At 45.1% G+C, this 14,926-nt stretch overlaps 1 protein-coding gene across 2 annotated transcripts in view; it reads right to left on the bottom strand.

The window, feature by feature from the left end:
* igsf21a (immunoglobin superfamily, member 21a) overlaps window positions 1-14,926 on the bottom strand; it is a 137,849-nt gene that overhangs the window by 52,689 nt on the left and 70,234 nt on the right. For both annotated transcript variants that reach the window (XM_086118168.1, XM_086118169.1), the window contains exon 3: window positions 5,216-5,337. In XM_086118168.1, the coding sequence (XP_085974294.1) occupies window positions 5,216-5,337 (122 nt within the window). The remainder of the gene's footprint in view (window positions 1-5,215; window positions 5,338-14,926) is intronic.

Genomic DNA, 14,926 nt, shown 5'->3' with positions numbered 1-14,926 from the left:
AGAATCAATACTGACGCTCTTGATAAATATTACACAATTGTTCTATTAAGTTTTCAGTACTGTATATGATTTTTGGGAGTGAGGATGAGACTCCCTGTCTTCTTTCCATGTTGGTGGACGTTCAGATTTAACTGCGCTAGAAAGTGAATTAGCCGCACGCGGTTGGTGTCAGCACACACAAAGTTAGCGCCGGGGGTTTCAAGAGCGTCGAAGCCTGACCATTAACCCCCAACCCGTACTCTGAGACAGCAACCAAGCTGCCCCTTACCTCACCTTCGGAAGCCTCATGCTCATCTGAGGACCAACTAAAAAGTGTCCTCTAACCCGAAACCTACACTTATCCTCATTCCTACTCCAAACACTTAAGACTAATTCTTAACTCAGAGGCTTCAAAAGAGTGGTAACCCGCAACTTTATCCCAAAGACAGAACTCAGTGAACGCTCCAAGAGCCCCCCGCCCCCTTGTTAAGGTTTATTAACCCCCCCAAAATCCAAAGACAAACCAACTCAGAGACAGTTACAAGTGTGCCCTAACCCCAGCTGTCAGACTCTTATCTCAGAAACAGCGACAAGAGTTCCAAGGAATCGCTTTCCATCCACGGGTGGTTTGAATCGGTCATAGAAACAATTCACAGCGCTCCTGAAACCCATCCGTTCGCCTGTCCATCTCCTACACCACTTATCTTGTTTCGGACCAAAAAGAGGCCGAGGTGCATCCCGACTCCCGGCGGTATATGCTGAAGTGATCGCCTGTCCGTCACATGACACGCGGTCTTCACTGAAACAAACTTACAGGGTGTGTTTTGGGGCTCTGGAGGCAGAGTCGGTTCCCAAAATAGGAAAGCCATGCAGATATTGCACTTCACGTGAAGAAGGCAAAGAGAGTGAATGCGTTTGCAGTGTTTGGACAGGATGGATATGGCGAGCCAGAGACAAATGATGCTCGTTGTGAGGATGGCTTTTGCCAAAGCACATACTCAACCGGATAACAGACGGAGTGGCTTCAACTCGTCAATCTCAATGAGCCCATATTTGGGTTTGTCTAGGTGCAAAAAGTGAATCAACACGCATTTTTTTTCTGAGGGAAGCGTGCCCAGAACACGACAGAGGGGGATGGATTGTCGCCCAGGGGTTGTTATCGGAAGGCTCTTTTCCTGTTTCGGAGGCCTGTCCGCACGACGCCCTCGGCCGCTTGCTAATGCCAGCATGTGGGACCGACTAAATGGAGCGTGAAAGAAAGCCGCTCCTTCGCTCAATCCCTCCATCAAAATAACAAGCACGCCGTCAGATATTCCTTCTGGCCCAAAGCTTTATGGCCGACAAAAGGTCAAAGTAGCCAAAGCAGGTTAGCTTAAGCATGCAAAGAGAAGGTGTGTAATCGCTCGTGTATCCTGCAAGGAAAAGAAAAACCAAAAAAAAAAAAAAAAAAACACACAAAACAAAAACGATGAGGAGAATGCGAGCACTGAGGCATGTGTGATTGGTTTTACTTAGATTAGACTGTAGCTTGTCTCTCTGTTCCTTCCCTGCAAAGCCGCAGCTCTCTTGTTTGCTAGCCTAAGCGGCACATTCACAGATTCAAATCCTGCATGAATGCAAGGGACCGTGCTCGGTGATAAAACAGAGGAGGAATTATTGGAAAGAGAGGTGGGGGTGGGGGGGGGGATCATAATACAGACTTTCCAGTGATTCCTTTGCCTTGTGAATCCTAATTCAATCCCGCTGCTCACATACACGTTTACACAATGGGAATGAATGTGGAGATGGGAGAAAAAAAAAAGAACTCTTATAAGGGCACCAATCGCACTCATTGCCGACCCAATTCAGTCTTTTGAGTGGTCTCTGATCTTGTGAAACGTTGTCAGTCACAGCCCAAGTCCTGTTCCAAATGAAAGTACGCATAAACTGCGTAAAAAGTGTTAGGGTTAAGGGCAGGTTAAGGCGGGGGTCGCTCTGGAGCCGCATGCGGCTCTTTAGCGCCGTCCTAGTGGCTCCCTGGAGCTTTTTCAAAAATGTTTGAAAATAGAAAAAGATGGGGGAGGGAAATATATTTTTGGTTTTGATATGGTTTCTGTAGGAGTACAAACATGACACAAACATTCCTAACGTTTTCCAACGCTGTAAAAATGTGTCGGTGCCTCATAAATTCTAATTCAATCAAACAGCACACATGCATGTATCACAACAATCACAACACATTGGGAGAATCAGTTTAATGACCCCCCCCTAGGGGAGGCATGGTGACGAAGACGTCTGCACATCTGCCTCAGTGTCTTGAGCCCCGGGGTTAAAATCCGTCTTTTTTTTCCTCTCGCTTGCGGGGTTTTTTTTTCCTTTCTCATGGTACCATAGTTTCCTCCTGCTTTCCTAAATCATCTTCTCTCTGTACTCTCAGAGGCGTGAATGTGAGAAAGTGGATAGATGAGCGCATGGTGGACTTTCATTTCAAAGGGACAAGAAGTGTACCTGACATCTGCTCTGGCCAAACATTCATGCGGTCCACTGCAACTCATCTTCTGGCGAGGTGAAATCATTTTTCCAAAGTGCATGTGAAGTTTCCGGGTTGGCTACAATTTGTTGTATTTTATCACTGAGTTTATTTGTTCGAGGAGAGAGAACGGTGCACACCTGCGGCGATAAACAAACGCAAATGGCGAAGAGCCGTTTTCAAATTGCCACTTTGGCGTGTAAAACCAAACACGTAAAAGCTGTGGAAGCGATGCCCGTCGCGCCTATACGAGCCACGCGGAATTCCTGTGTCATAATCTGAGGTTGAGCACGAGAGGTTCTCCACACTTTGAGTGTCATCAGCTCCCCGCGAGGGCTGTCACGTTTGTTCGCAAGGACTAATCGGGGCCTTGGCACTTCGACAGAGAGAAACAAATCAACAGCTGCTTTTCCCCGCTTTGAAAGATTTTGTGGAGTGGCTGTCGGAGCAAAGTGACGGCGAGCTATGTCGCATGAAGTCCGTACCTGTGTCACGTTTGATCGCTGTCGAGCGGCCACAACGTCCTCCATTACTGTTTTGTTTTTTTTTCAATCAGAAAAAAAAGCTAATCTGGAGTAAGCACTTTGCTTTATGAAACATTGAGATTGATTTCCAATCTGCAGGCACGGCTTAATCAAAAGCAACATTTTGAGTGGTAATGATGTTCATGAATTTGTATGTTGTGAGCGCTCACCCGTGCACGATTAATTTGGTCTCAAGTGCTCTCGAAAGAAAGAAATACAAGCTCACCGAGAGTCAGTGGAGCTCCAGACTCACAACGAGGCACTCTTAAGTGAGACTCTGCCCTGTCCACACGCTGGCTGTTATGTCTGACTTGAAACCGGATTTTTCTCCATGTCACGCGCCCAATCGCGGCCGACAAAAAGTCTCTCTAAAGCGGTCACGCCGGCGGACCATCCGAAGCAGGGGTCTCAAATTCCGGTCCTCGAGGGCCCCGTTCCCGCACGCTCGATGCTCAAGTGTGTCACACTGGGCGCCGTGTAAGAAAAAGAAAATCAAGATAGCTGAAAAACACTTTAAGGTGCATACTGCATCCTGATTAGTCGGAAAGGCAAATCTCTGAATTGACTTTGCAGGGTTTTTAAAAAGATAACAATCCCATTCCCTGTTTTGTTTGTTTTCCTCCAAGTTAGATAAAAAAAATATTTCGTGAAATGCCCATTGCCGATGCTAAACTAAGCCCTGGTTCTGTGTATGAAGAGGTCAAAAGACATTTTATAACAGCAATTAACCAGCATTTTAGAGTGGTCGGCAGTTAAGGGGCCGAATAGTTTTTTAATAATCATCAGTACTTGTGTACAAGACGCCACGGAAGGAGATTGTCCCGAGCTGACCACGCAGGCCAACTGCGCTGATCAAAATGTGAGTAAAGGTCAGCGTGGCCTAGTTTCTATCTGCATGTTCATTTTTAAATCCGACTTCTTTCCAGTTTGTCGTGAATGTGTGTGTGTGTGTGTGTGTGTGTGTGTGTGTGTGTGTGTGTTCCCGCTGTAATGATGCTACCCTCCCAAAGGGATAGTAGGCTTGTCCAGATGAATCATCCTCAGTTGGGCAGCCGCACCAAACAAGAGTAGGGGGGGCGGGGGGGTGTACAAAGCCAGATAAACAGAAGCAACGCACGACGAAAGCGACGTGAACACGAGCCGGATAGGAGATGGAAAACACAACGATGACTGGTATTGTTCCAAAAGCGTGCCGGATTCAAACAAAGCCATCGGTTCGACGTACGGTCCGAGCTTCCTTCGCCTTGTTGAACCGATTGGTCCAAGGCGGGAGCCCAAAGCAGCTGGAACTCAAGACGACAAAGACATTCAGGCAGATGAAGCCCGAGACAATCCCGAAAGATGTTCCAAGGAGATCACTTCCACTTTGTCTTCCTCTAACTCGCACCGACTCTCAGCGAAATCTGTTCATAAGTATGCAGTGCGCACCTTAAAACGGATTTAAGTATCACTAAGAGAACACGGGGGCCAGATGTTTGCTAATTCCTGAAGACTGAACCCTCTATCCTGAACAGAGTAGCTAATTAGTGTTTACCCAAGCGCTATGTCCTCCTTCCTGATGGAATTTCAGGTTGGCAAGCCGATCAGTACCAGGACCTGATCCCGACGTGAAATACCTTTCTTATGTGGCTCATTCTCGCTTTTTTTAATGCAAATTTATTCACTGGAGTCCACGGAATGCAGCCTCACATCAGGTGGGTTGAAAGTCGGTTGAAGTCAAACTGACCGAGCGCATCGCAATGAACAAGAGTCCAAAATGCGCATTTGTGTCAGCAAAATGTGTATTCCTTTGTGTTTAAATCAGGGGTGTCCAAACTTTTTTTTTTTTTCGTTTGAGGGCCGCGTCCATCAAAATGGAAGGATGAAAGGGCCACGTTATTTAAACACGCTAAAGTCAGTTGAGAAAGCAATGACAACATGTTTGTTTTGCCTATATCATTTTTTCAACTTTCTGTTAAAGGTGTTGAGACAAATAGCTGAGCATTTTTGCAAGTTTCCCAGAAGAGATCCAGCTCTGCATTTAGCGGCAGCCGTATGCAGTTAGCATTTGACTGAAGACGCCAGCGGTAAAGTAAACAATATCGTCGCCTTTGCGCGCACTTAAACCGCCATTTCTTTTTTTCTTTTTTGGACATCAAGCAGATGATTCGATTTCCGTCTCATAAAAAAGTGAAGCAGCCCCGCGAGGTTGAGTAAGACTCACCGAACAGTTGACTGGTACACGAGGTCCTCGCGCCTGCGGTAATCCTCCATGTGAGAGTAGTTGGTATTGAACATGGCGTCGTAGGTGAAGATTTTCTGCTTGATGGTGCCTCCGTCTGTGACCTGCGAAGCGAGGGTGGGGGAAAAAAAAAAAAAGGAGAGAGAGGGAGAGAGGACGCTCGTGATTCATCTGCTGATGGATGGGACGGGGCCAACCTTTTCGCACCTTGAGCTCTGCCGACGCGCAACCTGTTGTCGGCGGGGCCCGCGGTGGAGGAGAGACGTGTAATTGCCTCATTGATTAATGTGCCGGAATGATAAGCCTGTAGAGCTCCGGGCAAAGCTGCTTTTTTGGGGATCACATCTGGGAGTCTCTCCGGCATGGTCATGGTTGAAGCTTCATGACACGGGAGGCATTGAGAATGTTGCGCTCGGCACAAATAACGGCTTTCGGAGGAGCATACTCAAAAACGCTGCTCTCATCTTTTCCTTTTCTTCTTCTTTCCCGGGCAGAGCGATGAATGAGTAGTTCTTTCCTTCCTCAAATATCCACAGGATTGCAAAAGTCACTTAGCATGTGAATAACAGTGATTTCTTCTCTTGCGCGAAGGCCTCAAGCTGCCATAAAAGGGGGGGGGGGGTCTGACAGGATTTTAACGGAGCCGCTTTGAAGAAGGAAATTGTTTGGTGGGCCCGGAAGCAAGCCCCCTTTGCTTTTTTTTTTTCTAGTTTAGAAGGTATCATTCACATCAAGCCAATCCTCCTCTCTCGGGTAAAGAACGTCAAGGCGTTTCTTGATGAGGCGTTATAGTGTACACACAAAGACAAAGCCAAATGGTATTTACGAGAGCAAACAATCATTCGACGCCTCGGGGCTGAGCGGGCGACGGTGCCGAAACAACCGAAAGTAGGAACGTGGACGGAAATGACAAGAGATGGGACGGAGACTCATGAAAGACTCCAGTTCGACCCTCGAAGTTAAAGCAAGTCGCCGAGTCATTTTGTTTGGGGCAAGTCATTACAAACAGGACTGCGTAACAGCGACATGTTACATCATCGTGTAATTCATTTCGGAGTCGATCTTTGAGGCAAACATATGAAATGAACAGCAATCACATCTTTTTTTTTTTTTTTTTTTTTTAAGTTTGTTCGTCTGCGTGCTTTTAAAACCATTCAAAGGACAGGATGGCAGAATACGTCCGAACATTGAAAGAAAGAAAACAATTTTTGACATGGTGTTGCAACACCACGCCAGCCTCGACATTAATGGACTTGTGGATGTATTTCAGTCTGCTCTGACGTCTTGGAAATGCAATTAGTCATCAGTCTTTTTGTACCTGTCTGCCATTTATTAATGTACCTGTGTAAGTAAGATGATGACATGTAGCATCTTCGAGATTACAATGTCCTTGAGCTGTAAAGAGACATACTGTACATAATGGGTTAGTAATGGTTATATGGTCCATTTCATCTATTTGTCATGTTTGAAAAAAAAAATGGACGGCGGATCTGCAAAGCTGGTTTGTCTGGAAATGGACAGACGTGACCATGGAACATCCTGAATTTTTGCTTATCGTTGTAGTTATTTTCCGAATCAGCGGTGAACTACAACCCTACAAAGAGTAATATGAAAATTTTCTACACACAGTGGAACACTAATAATGGCGCGCAAAGCAGTACAAATCCACAATGAGCTCAGCTTTGGTCAGGAGGGTCGTGCGCACACGGCTATTTCCAAAAATCACATTTGCTCTCAAGTTTTTGGTCATTTGAGCGCGTGTGCTGGCACACGCGCTCAGTTCGACACGAGGCGAGCGAAAGTCACATCCGGCGGTCCTTCTCTGACACTGTCTGCGAACGCTTGTTCACCTGCGCGAGCTGTCAAATGGCACCGGGGCAAAATGGCACGGAGTGACATTTTGTCAGCCGCAGAAATAGAAGCGGGTGATTGGTGAAGGTAGCAATAACGGCGGCTTTGAGTTGGGCACAAAGGGGGAGAAAATGGGTCCACCACCAATTACACTTGATACGCTCCGAAGTTCGTATGTTAACCTAAGTAGGCCATTAACGATATCCTCGCCTGATTGCACCACAGTTAAATCATGCAATCTTTAGACATCATCGGAGGAAAACAGAAGCGAAACCAGAGCAGAGCGACTCTTTGTACAGAAGCCCCACACTCACATCCAAGAGTCAGCGACCTAAAGTAGTACACATGAACTCGCATCATCCTAGAACGGGGGTCGGTAACACGCGGCTCTTGAGCCGCATGCGGCTCTTTAGCGCCCCCCAGTGGCTCCCGTGAGCATTTTCAAAAAGGTTTGAAATGAAAAAAGATGGGAGTGAACAACAAGCATTTAGGCCCAAGCGGTGGTCCTCTTCCTATTCTAAGGCCAAACACAGTGGTACCAGTTGGCTTATTTTAACAAAGGGATTTTCCCTGCCGATATTCATGACGATGCCGAGAATCCTTTCTGGCACCCCACTGAAAATATAAAAGTTTTCATCATAAAATAAAATAGTCAAAAAAATAGACAAGAATGTCATAAATAAATACATGAATAAAATAAACAGGATTTTAAAAGTCAAAAGTCACACCTGCACAAAATTAATGTTTGTTTATTGATGTGTGCTTTTGAAGGGGGCGTGGCCAAGCGCGTCACACCAGGATCTCTGATTCCAAAATCTCAGCGCTGCTCCCCGTGTTTGTGTGGCTTTTTCTTCCGGGAGTCAGGCTTCCTCCCACAATTCAGAAACATGCCCGTTCATTGCGGACTCGGACTCCTCCATAAGCGAAAATGAACCCCGGCGATTAAACCAAGGTGTACCTCACCTTCTCGCCCACAATCAGCTGCGATCGGCTCCCACTCACCAATGACCCCGAAAGAATGTTGGGAATAGATGGCCAGAAAATGGAATGAAATGAAGAGCCCCCTCTCAACTCCTCCTGACTGATACATGCCAAAGAAAGCGTCTGTGTATGCCCTGCTGCCCAATTGCTTTCAAAGACGTTCCAGATTGGGATGTGTGTGTGTGTGTGGAATTGGGAGGAAATTCGAGTGGGAGGGCGTTTGGGGATGATGAATAGCATCTGATTGCAGTAAAGTAGCATCAGACGAGGAGGGGAATGCTTCCCCACGATTGTGGAGTCGAATCTAGGCCACGGCGTGCACACAATGCATAGCACCTCTCCAACACACAGCAGCATGAAAGAGTCGCATCGCCTTCTCCCCACTGGATCGAGCATTGGCAGGTGAGAGGGTGCCACAGACGGGTAGCTAACAATGGGGCAGCTGCATTGCCTGCACGAGAGCTCTCTGCAGACGCGGGAGAGCGGCTTGGCCGTTGATGCCACACGTACTTGCTGACCGTGGGGGGTTAACCCAAACCCTCTTCCCACTGGCAGTCTGGCCACGTGCTATTTCAAGCTGCAGCGGCGGCGGCAGCGGCCACGAGAGGACATTCGGGCTCATTCGCCACGGGCCGACTGCGAGAGATTTCATCTGAATTCCTGCATCATCACCGCAGGTCAGAACACCGCAGCAAGGCCTTATATGGTTGAGTAATCCACTGCTTTTCGCGGAGAGCGGATATGGGCCAAGCTCATATGGAGTCATTTTATTTTTATGATTTATATATACACATGCCGGACATTGCAACTCCTTCGGGCGTGCCACCTGGGAGCAGCATAAAACAGTGCAGTTACGGTTTACGGTACCAAAATACACGGGGTCGCTCAAAACTCCTCGGCAAGTCACAGTAATATTGGTGGTTCTTCGCTGAGGATAAAGAATATATGCCCGCGAGTGTCGTTATATCATCTTTAAACGTGCGTTGTTATTGGACAGCCCATCCACGTTGTTTTGCATTGTTGGTGAGAAGGTAATTACGCTGATTGAAAGATAAGCTACTTTTAAAATAAGGAATTTATATGTTTGCCTGTAAACTTCACTTGGGAGTGACAATAATAAACAGCGTGAGCATTTTTGAAGCTGCTTGTTGCGAAGTGACTCGAGACAGTGCTTTTATCTCACATTTTCACTCACAAATCAAGGCAAAAAAATAAATAAATTGGTTGAACAATGGCTCTTGACAGACTTGTAAGTCAGGTCACGCGTACCTCAAGGCATGGCTGTAAATGGTTTTCAAATGATTTGATTTTGAGGGAAATGCATCACAATGACTCTCCGTGACTTCCACTAACATCCATCCATCCATTAACGCAGGCTAAACTTAGCTCCTCCCCATGATACAAAGCTCATCTCTGATTTGGGATGTCTCACTTCAACATAGTTCCTTTACACTTTGGCAGCATCATGAGCTGTTTTAGAAAGCACAAATTCTACGCAAACAAGTGACTTTTTCGGTGAATAGCTGCAGGAAGGAAAAACAAAAATGCAGAAACTGTGAATTTTCGAATAGCAAAGCACAACTATGCCGATGATGACTGAAGAGGCCCCCCACTTTGCAACTCTCTGATAAGCATGAGGGAATCTCATCATTAAATATGAAATTCCACTTTTCGAGCATTTTGTTTGTGATCTCTAAATCTAGACAAGTCTCGGATGTCAATGAAGCTGCTTCCCTCTTATAATAATTATGAAACAAAAAAAAAAAGGTCTTAATGAGATTTATTCCTATTGAGCACCTCATAAGCAGCCTGCGACACGCCGCAACAAAGAAGATGATGAGAGCTTTGTCGTGAACCAGCTTGCTACTTTTTTGTCCTATCCACGCTAATTTGCCGAATGTTATTATCACATTAAGTGTCTTTTTGAAACAGATGGGGGGGAGTGGGGGTAAAGGGTGGCGAGCCGCAAAGGGAGCCATTGTCTTTTTGCAAAATGGCCATAATTGCCGTGCGCGCAAGTGAAGAATGAATCAAGCGGTGGAATTACTCACAAGAACGCAGACCTTCCACGCAAGATGTGGAGTCAGGCAGTGAGATCAGGCCTGGCTTTCTCGCCTTATAATCACCCACGCCGTGTCATCTCCATATCGGATGAAATTAGACCAAAGTGGTCAAGAGAGTTTCGGCAGGAGTTTCCCCAAGATCCTGAACCACTTCACGGGAAGACCTGCGTTTTTCGTGCCGGCGTGTCTTTCAAGATCCTCACTTTTCCGGACTGAAAGGGTGCAACGGCCCACACTTTTCACTCTCTCTCTTTGCACACATCGCGCGCGGCAAGCTACACCATCAACACCGCACACACCCCACGCTTTTGCTTCACCTTTATGAGGTCTTTAAAAATTCTGGATGAATGTGTTGTGAAGACAGAGGACATACGACATCATAATCTGACTTTATAAAGACATGAGTAAACAGTTTGGATTTATGAGGTAACAGCTGTCCAACCACTAGCCAAATAATGATGCCAGTTGGAGCCGCTTAAGGGGACGGCAGAACACTTGCCAAATAATGATCTGTGACTACTATGGAGATTTTTGAAATGTTTTTTTTTTTTTGGGACATCATGGGTGAAATGAGCGTGTCTCAACTTGCACATTCAAACTAAAACAGCAATATAAAAAGTTTGTTATCATAACGAAGCCTCTTCACCTCATGTTCGTGATTGTTGAAATATAAGCGGTGCCAAGTCAAAAAGCGGCGGGTCCCGAGATGCAACGGACAGTATTTTGCAAGAAAAAAAAAAGCGCTTTATTGCAATAATCACAGAAGACAGGAGTGGTTTTACAGCAAATATAAACCGGGGGAGTGGGGCTTATTGCAAGCTTTTTGGTTTCGATATCGATCGGGTCAAATTGTTTTCCTTTTATATTCCTATTAGTCACAAACGCCCAGTCACTTCTTCTGTGCGATTGGTACCAAGCGGAAAGTCTCTCGCCAGGATGTGATGCGGCGCTTAAGTGCTCCGCAGAAGGAATTTGCCCTGGGCGCTTTTACGAGGCGCAAAACGCTGTGATATACAAGAGACCAGACAGAAAGCAAAGTGGTGTGGGCTAAAAGGGCTAATAAAGCAGACGAAATACAGTAGCATGTCAAAGGATTATCTCCGCACGTACGTTTTCATTTTGTTTTTTTTCCCTGTGGCTTTTTTTTTTTTGGCCACACTTATTCCAAAAGAACTTGCAGCCTCAGCAAGAGCCATTCTTTAATCTGACTTGCGTGGTGACGCTTTCTGTTTTATTTCACCTTTGGACAGTTTCTCGTTTTACTGTCCAACGACTGACATGGATAACGAGAGTTTGTTTGTCTGACCGCCACGGGTTGAATCTTGTCTCTGTTGTGGGTGACGTACGAACTCATCTTTTTGCCATTTTTCCAATGTGATATTAGGACATAAAACAGGTTACAGTTGGCGGTCGCGTGGAGCTGCCAGATGACATGCGCAGATTAGGGCCAGGCCCTGTTGGAAAGTGTGCCACCAAGGGGAAGAGAGAGGCTGTGTGTGTGTGTGTGTGGGGGGGGGGGGGGGGGATGCGCCTGAGGGATCACTCTGGCATTTAGCTGTTATGCAAGCGTGTTACTGAACGCCGTCGGCGACATGCAGGCGCGCTTATTATAGCAGCCATTGTGAGTGAGACGTGGCTGTCAGCGGTGAGGAGGTGATGATAGCAGCAAACTAGGTCGGCGGCTGTGCATTGCAGCATGCACAGGCCGCCACATTAGGCACACCTGGAGATAGTTTACATATTCAGATCTTTGCAGAGAAAGCATGGGTGTTCGGGGCCAATTGTACTAGCATTTATATGTGGGTTTGTGGGGGTTTTGTATTCCTTTCGGTTTGGTGTGTACCGGCGTCACGTACAGCATTGCAGAACTGCACTCTGATAAAGTGAGAGCACTATTAATTGAGTAAGATTGGAATGACTATGTTTTTTATTGGTGATGGGAAAACGAAGCTTCATGAAGCAGTTGTGATAGTTTTTGACTCCTCTAGATGTCGCAGCCCTGCTGAGTCACTGCAACCCCAATTGGCAAATCATAGAAAATTGCCAAGTTGTTGCAGGCTTCTTTGTGCATAAACGAGAATCACATTAAGAACTTCAGTTTATTAATTAGCTGCCGAGATTATTGTTGCTTGGGTGTAAAATTTCTTTAAAAAGGGAAGTAAATGAACACACTTGATCCATCAAAGTGAAATGAGTTTTCATTTCAGCCAATGAGCCACATATTCTGGAAACCCAATCGGGGATGATCATGGGAAATGAGATGCGACGCCAACCGCTTGGTCCTAAACCTGTTTGATGAATCAATAACTGTTTTGTGACTGAAGATTCTATCACCTGACGAAGAGGATCAGGAAAGCACATCAGCCGTTTTCATGACTCATCATTTTTTCCTCACTTTGACGACTCCAAACACTTGCTTACCTCACTGCTGTGAGCAAAATCATGTTGGAAACGGACAAATTACAACATAACCTTTGACCACGGATACTTCCCATGTTCCAAAGGGAGATCATTAAAGGCAGAGAAGTGTTCTTGCTTTGATGGGGAGTGATAACAGTTGCCAACAAACTATCTCTCAACTCAACTGTATTTATAGAGCAGAGAGTATCTGGCAGTGTACTGACAAGAACATAAATCGTCCCCGGGTATATAGAAATTTTCATTATTTGACATAAAAACTGTTATTATTGAAGCCGGAAAATATCCCTTTGGGTTTTTTTATTTTATTTTATTTTATTTTGAGAACCTGAAATTTAAAGGAAAATCTATACAAATCTAAGAAAACTGGTAGAATATAAGGCAGATGTATAGATGGAGAAAACAACTGTCAGGCATTTCAAATAAATGCACATTGTAATTATAACTGTTTGTGTTGTAATTAGTTGAAGTTCTGTGTCTGTTTCTCTTCACCAAACCGGTCGGTCACATCTTGTGTTCCATAGAATGGTGAGTTGTAAGATGGGGACATGATGGCCAAGCTCAAAAAGCAAAGCATTATTTTGGCACACCCACACAGCCAAAAGTGTCGCTTTTGTGTGTTACAATGTTCAGACGTGTTGTATCCTACAACGCATAAAGTTCTCGTTCGCACGGCGTTGTTGTCTGTGTGTTATTAAACCCATTTTGGCAACAAAGACAGAGTTTCCCTGTGCGCCAATGCCTTTGTTCCTCGCTGAAAGTCCCGAGGTATTGCTGGTATGAATGTTTTAGGAGTATTGCCAAAACAGAAAGTGGTATGGTATGGTATGTGGTGCATTGATCGGAGGAAGGTATAAGACAGATGGATAGAGGAAAGATGAAAATGAAGGGAAGCCAGACGGACAGATGAATAGCTAGACAGACAGACAGAGTATCGAGCCACATGCTGCTTCGCCAAGTCGAAAGACAAAAGACAGTTTTGGGATCAGCTGCAGCAGCTTGCTCCTGGTGAAAATCCATGGTTGATACCAGAAATATAGAGCAGACATACCTTGGTCTCACAAATGTACAGAAAAGTGCATCGAGCCTGTTTGACCAGGATCTTAATTGAATAACACCTGCTCCTTGCTTATAGTCATTATTCACAGAGCTCCTTGCATGTGTGCTGTGTTTATTAAGCATGCCTCTACTGCATGAGTCACTCTTCTTTCACCTGTTTGGCCTGCAGGCTCCAGCAGCCGGGCTTCACCTTTAGCCGCCGCGACTGAACTTCACGGTCAAACGAGGACATTTAGAGCCCCTTCCAGCCTCTCAAGGCTCATTTACTACAAACTTCCTTTATTTATGACGTTTGAGACTGTGTAAACCCCAAAGAGAAAATGTGTTTTAATTGGAGGGTACAGCTAGATTCTAGCTAGAAGCTTTCAAAAGCTTATAAGTGAACTTTTAGTCGGTACCTTCATGTGCTTATGTCACAGACCATACAAAAATACTGTGTAAACAAGCTAACGAGCTAGCTAGCATGGTGAATAGTGGATTTGTACACACACAGTCTACATACATAGGCTAATTTCCACGCAAATGACAAACAATAAAAAGTAAATCAGTAACAATGTGCCAATAAATAGTCTTTTAAGATTAAGATTAAGATATCCTTTATTTGTCCCGCAATGGGGAAATTACAATCAGAATTCAGAAAGGAAAACGCTGGGTAGGGAGAGGGAAAAAAAAAACCCACGCTCGAACTATCCTCTTCTGAGGATAATTTAAGTCCAGGATAAAAAAAGACCCTAGCACATAAATAAGCATATGACAGTTACAACAAGTCACAAGACATAACATGTAACATGTAATAAGGGGGAGGATGAATGGAATTTTAAGCCATTTCCTTAGCATTAGGTGCTAGCTTGGATGCACACAAGTCTAGGGAGGTTCTGTTCGCACTTCGCGCCACTCGCCATTTCTTGGTGTCAAGTGATTGATACATAGATAGATAGATAGATAGATAGATAGATAGATAGATAGATAGATAGATAGATAGATAGATAGATAGATCGATAGAACTTAAAAGAACAGCACTGACAAGCACAGTGTAAAGTCATTACACTGTCATTGTAAGCACTTTAATTTTTAACTTTGACTTTCCTCATGTTTTTAAGATAAGATAAGAAAACCTTTATTAGTCTCACAATGGAGAAATTCCCGATTCACAGCAGCAAAGTTATGAAAGAAAGAAGTAGAACAACAAAATATAGGAGCTGCTGGAAAGGCAGCCACTCTCGCGGCGCCATTTTGAAGTCAGAATAACAAAAATAACACAACACAACACATAGGGCACAGAGAGTCGTGCAATCTTCACCACTTTGCTGCATACACTTTT

Source organism: Hippocampus guttulatus, chromosome 8, assembly GCF_054856545.1.
Source record: "Hippocampus guttulatus isolate MCC_2025c chromosome 8, RoL_Hgut_1.0, whole genome shotgun sequence".
Taxonomy (NCBI): Eukaryota; Metazoa; Chordata; class Actinopteri; order Syngnathiformes; family Syngnathidae; genus Hippocampus; species Hippocampus guttulatus.
This window is presented reverse-complemented; position numbering and strand designations above follow the sequence as displayed.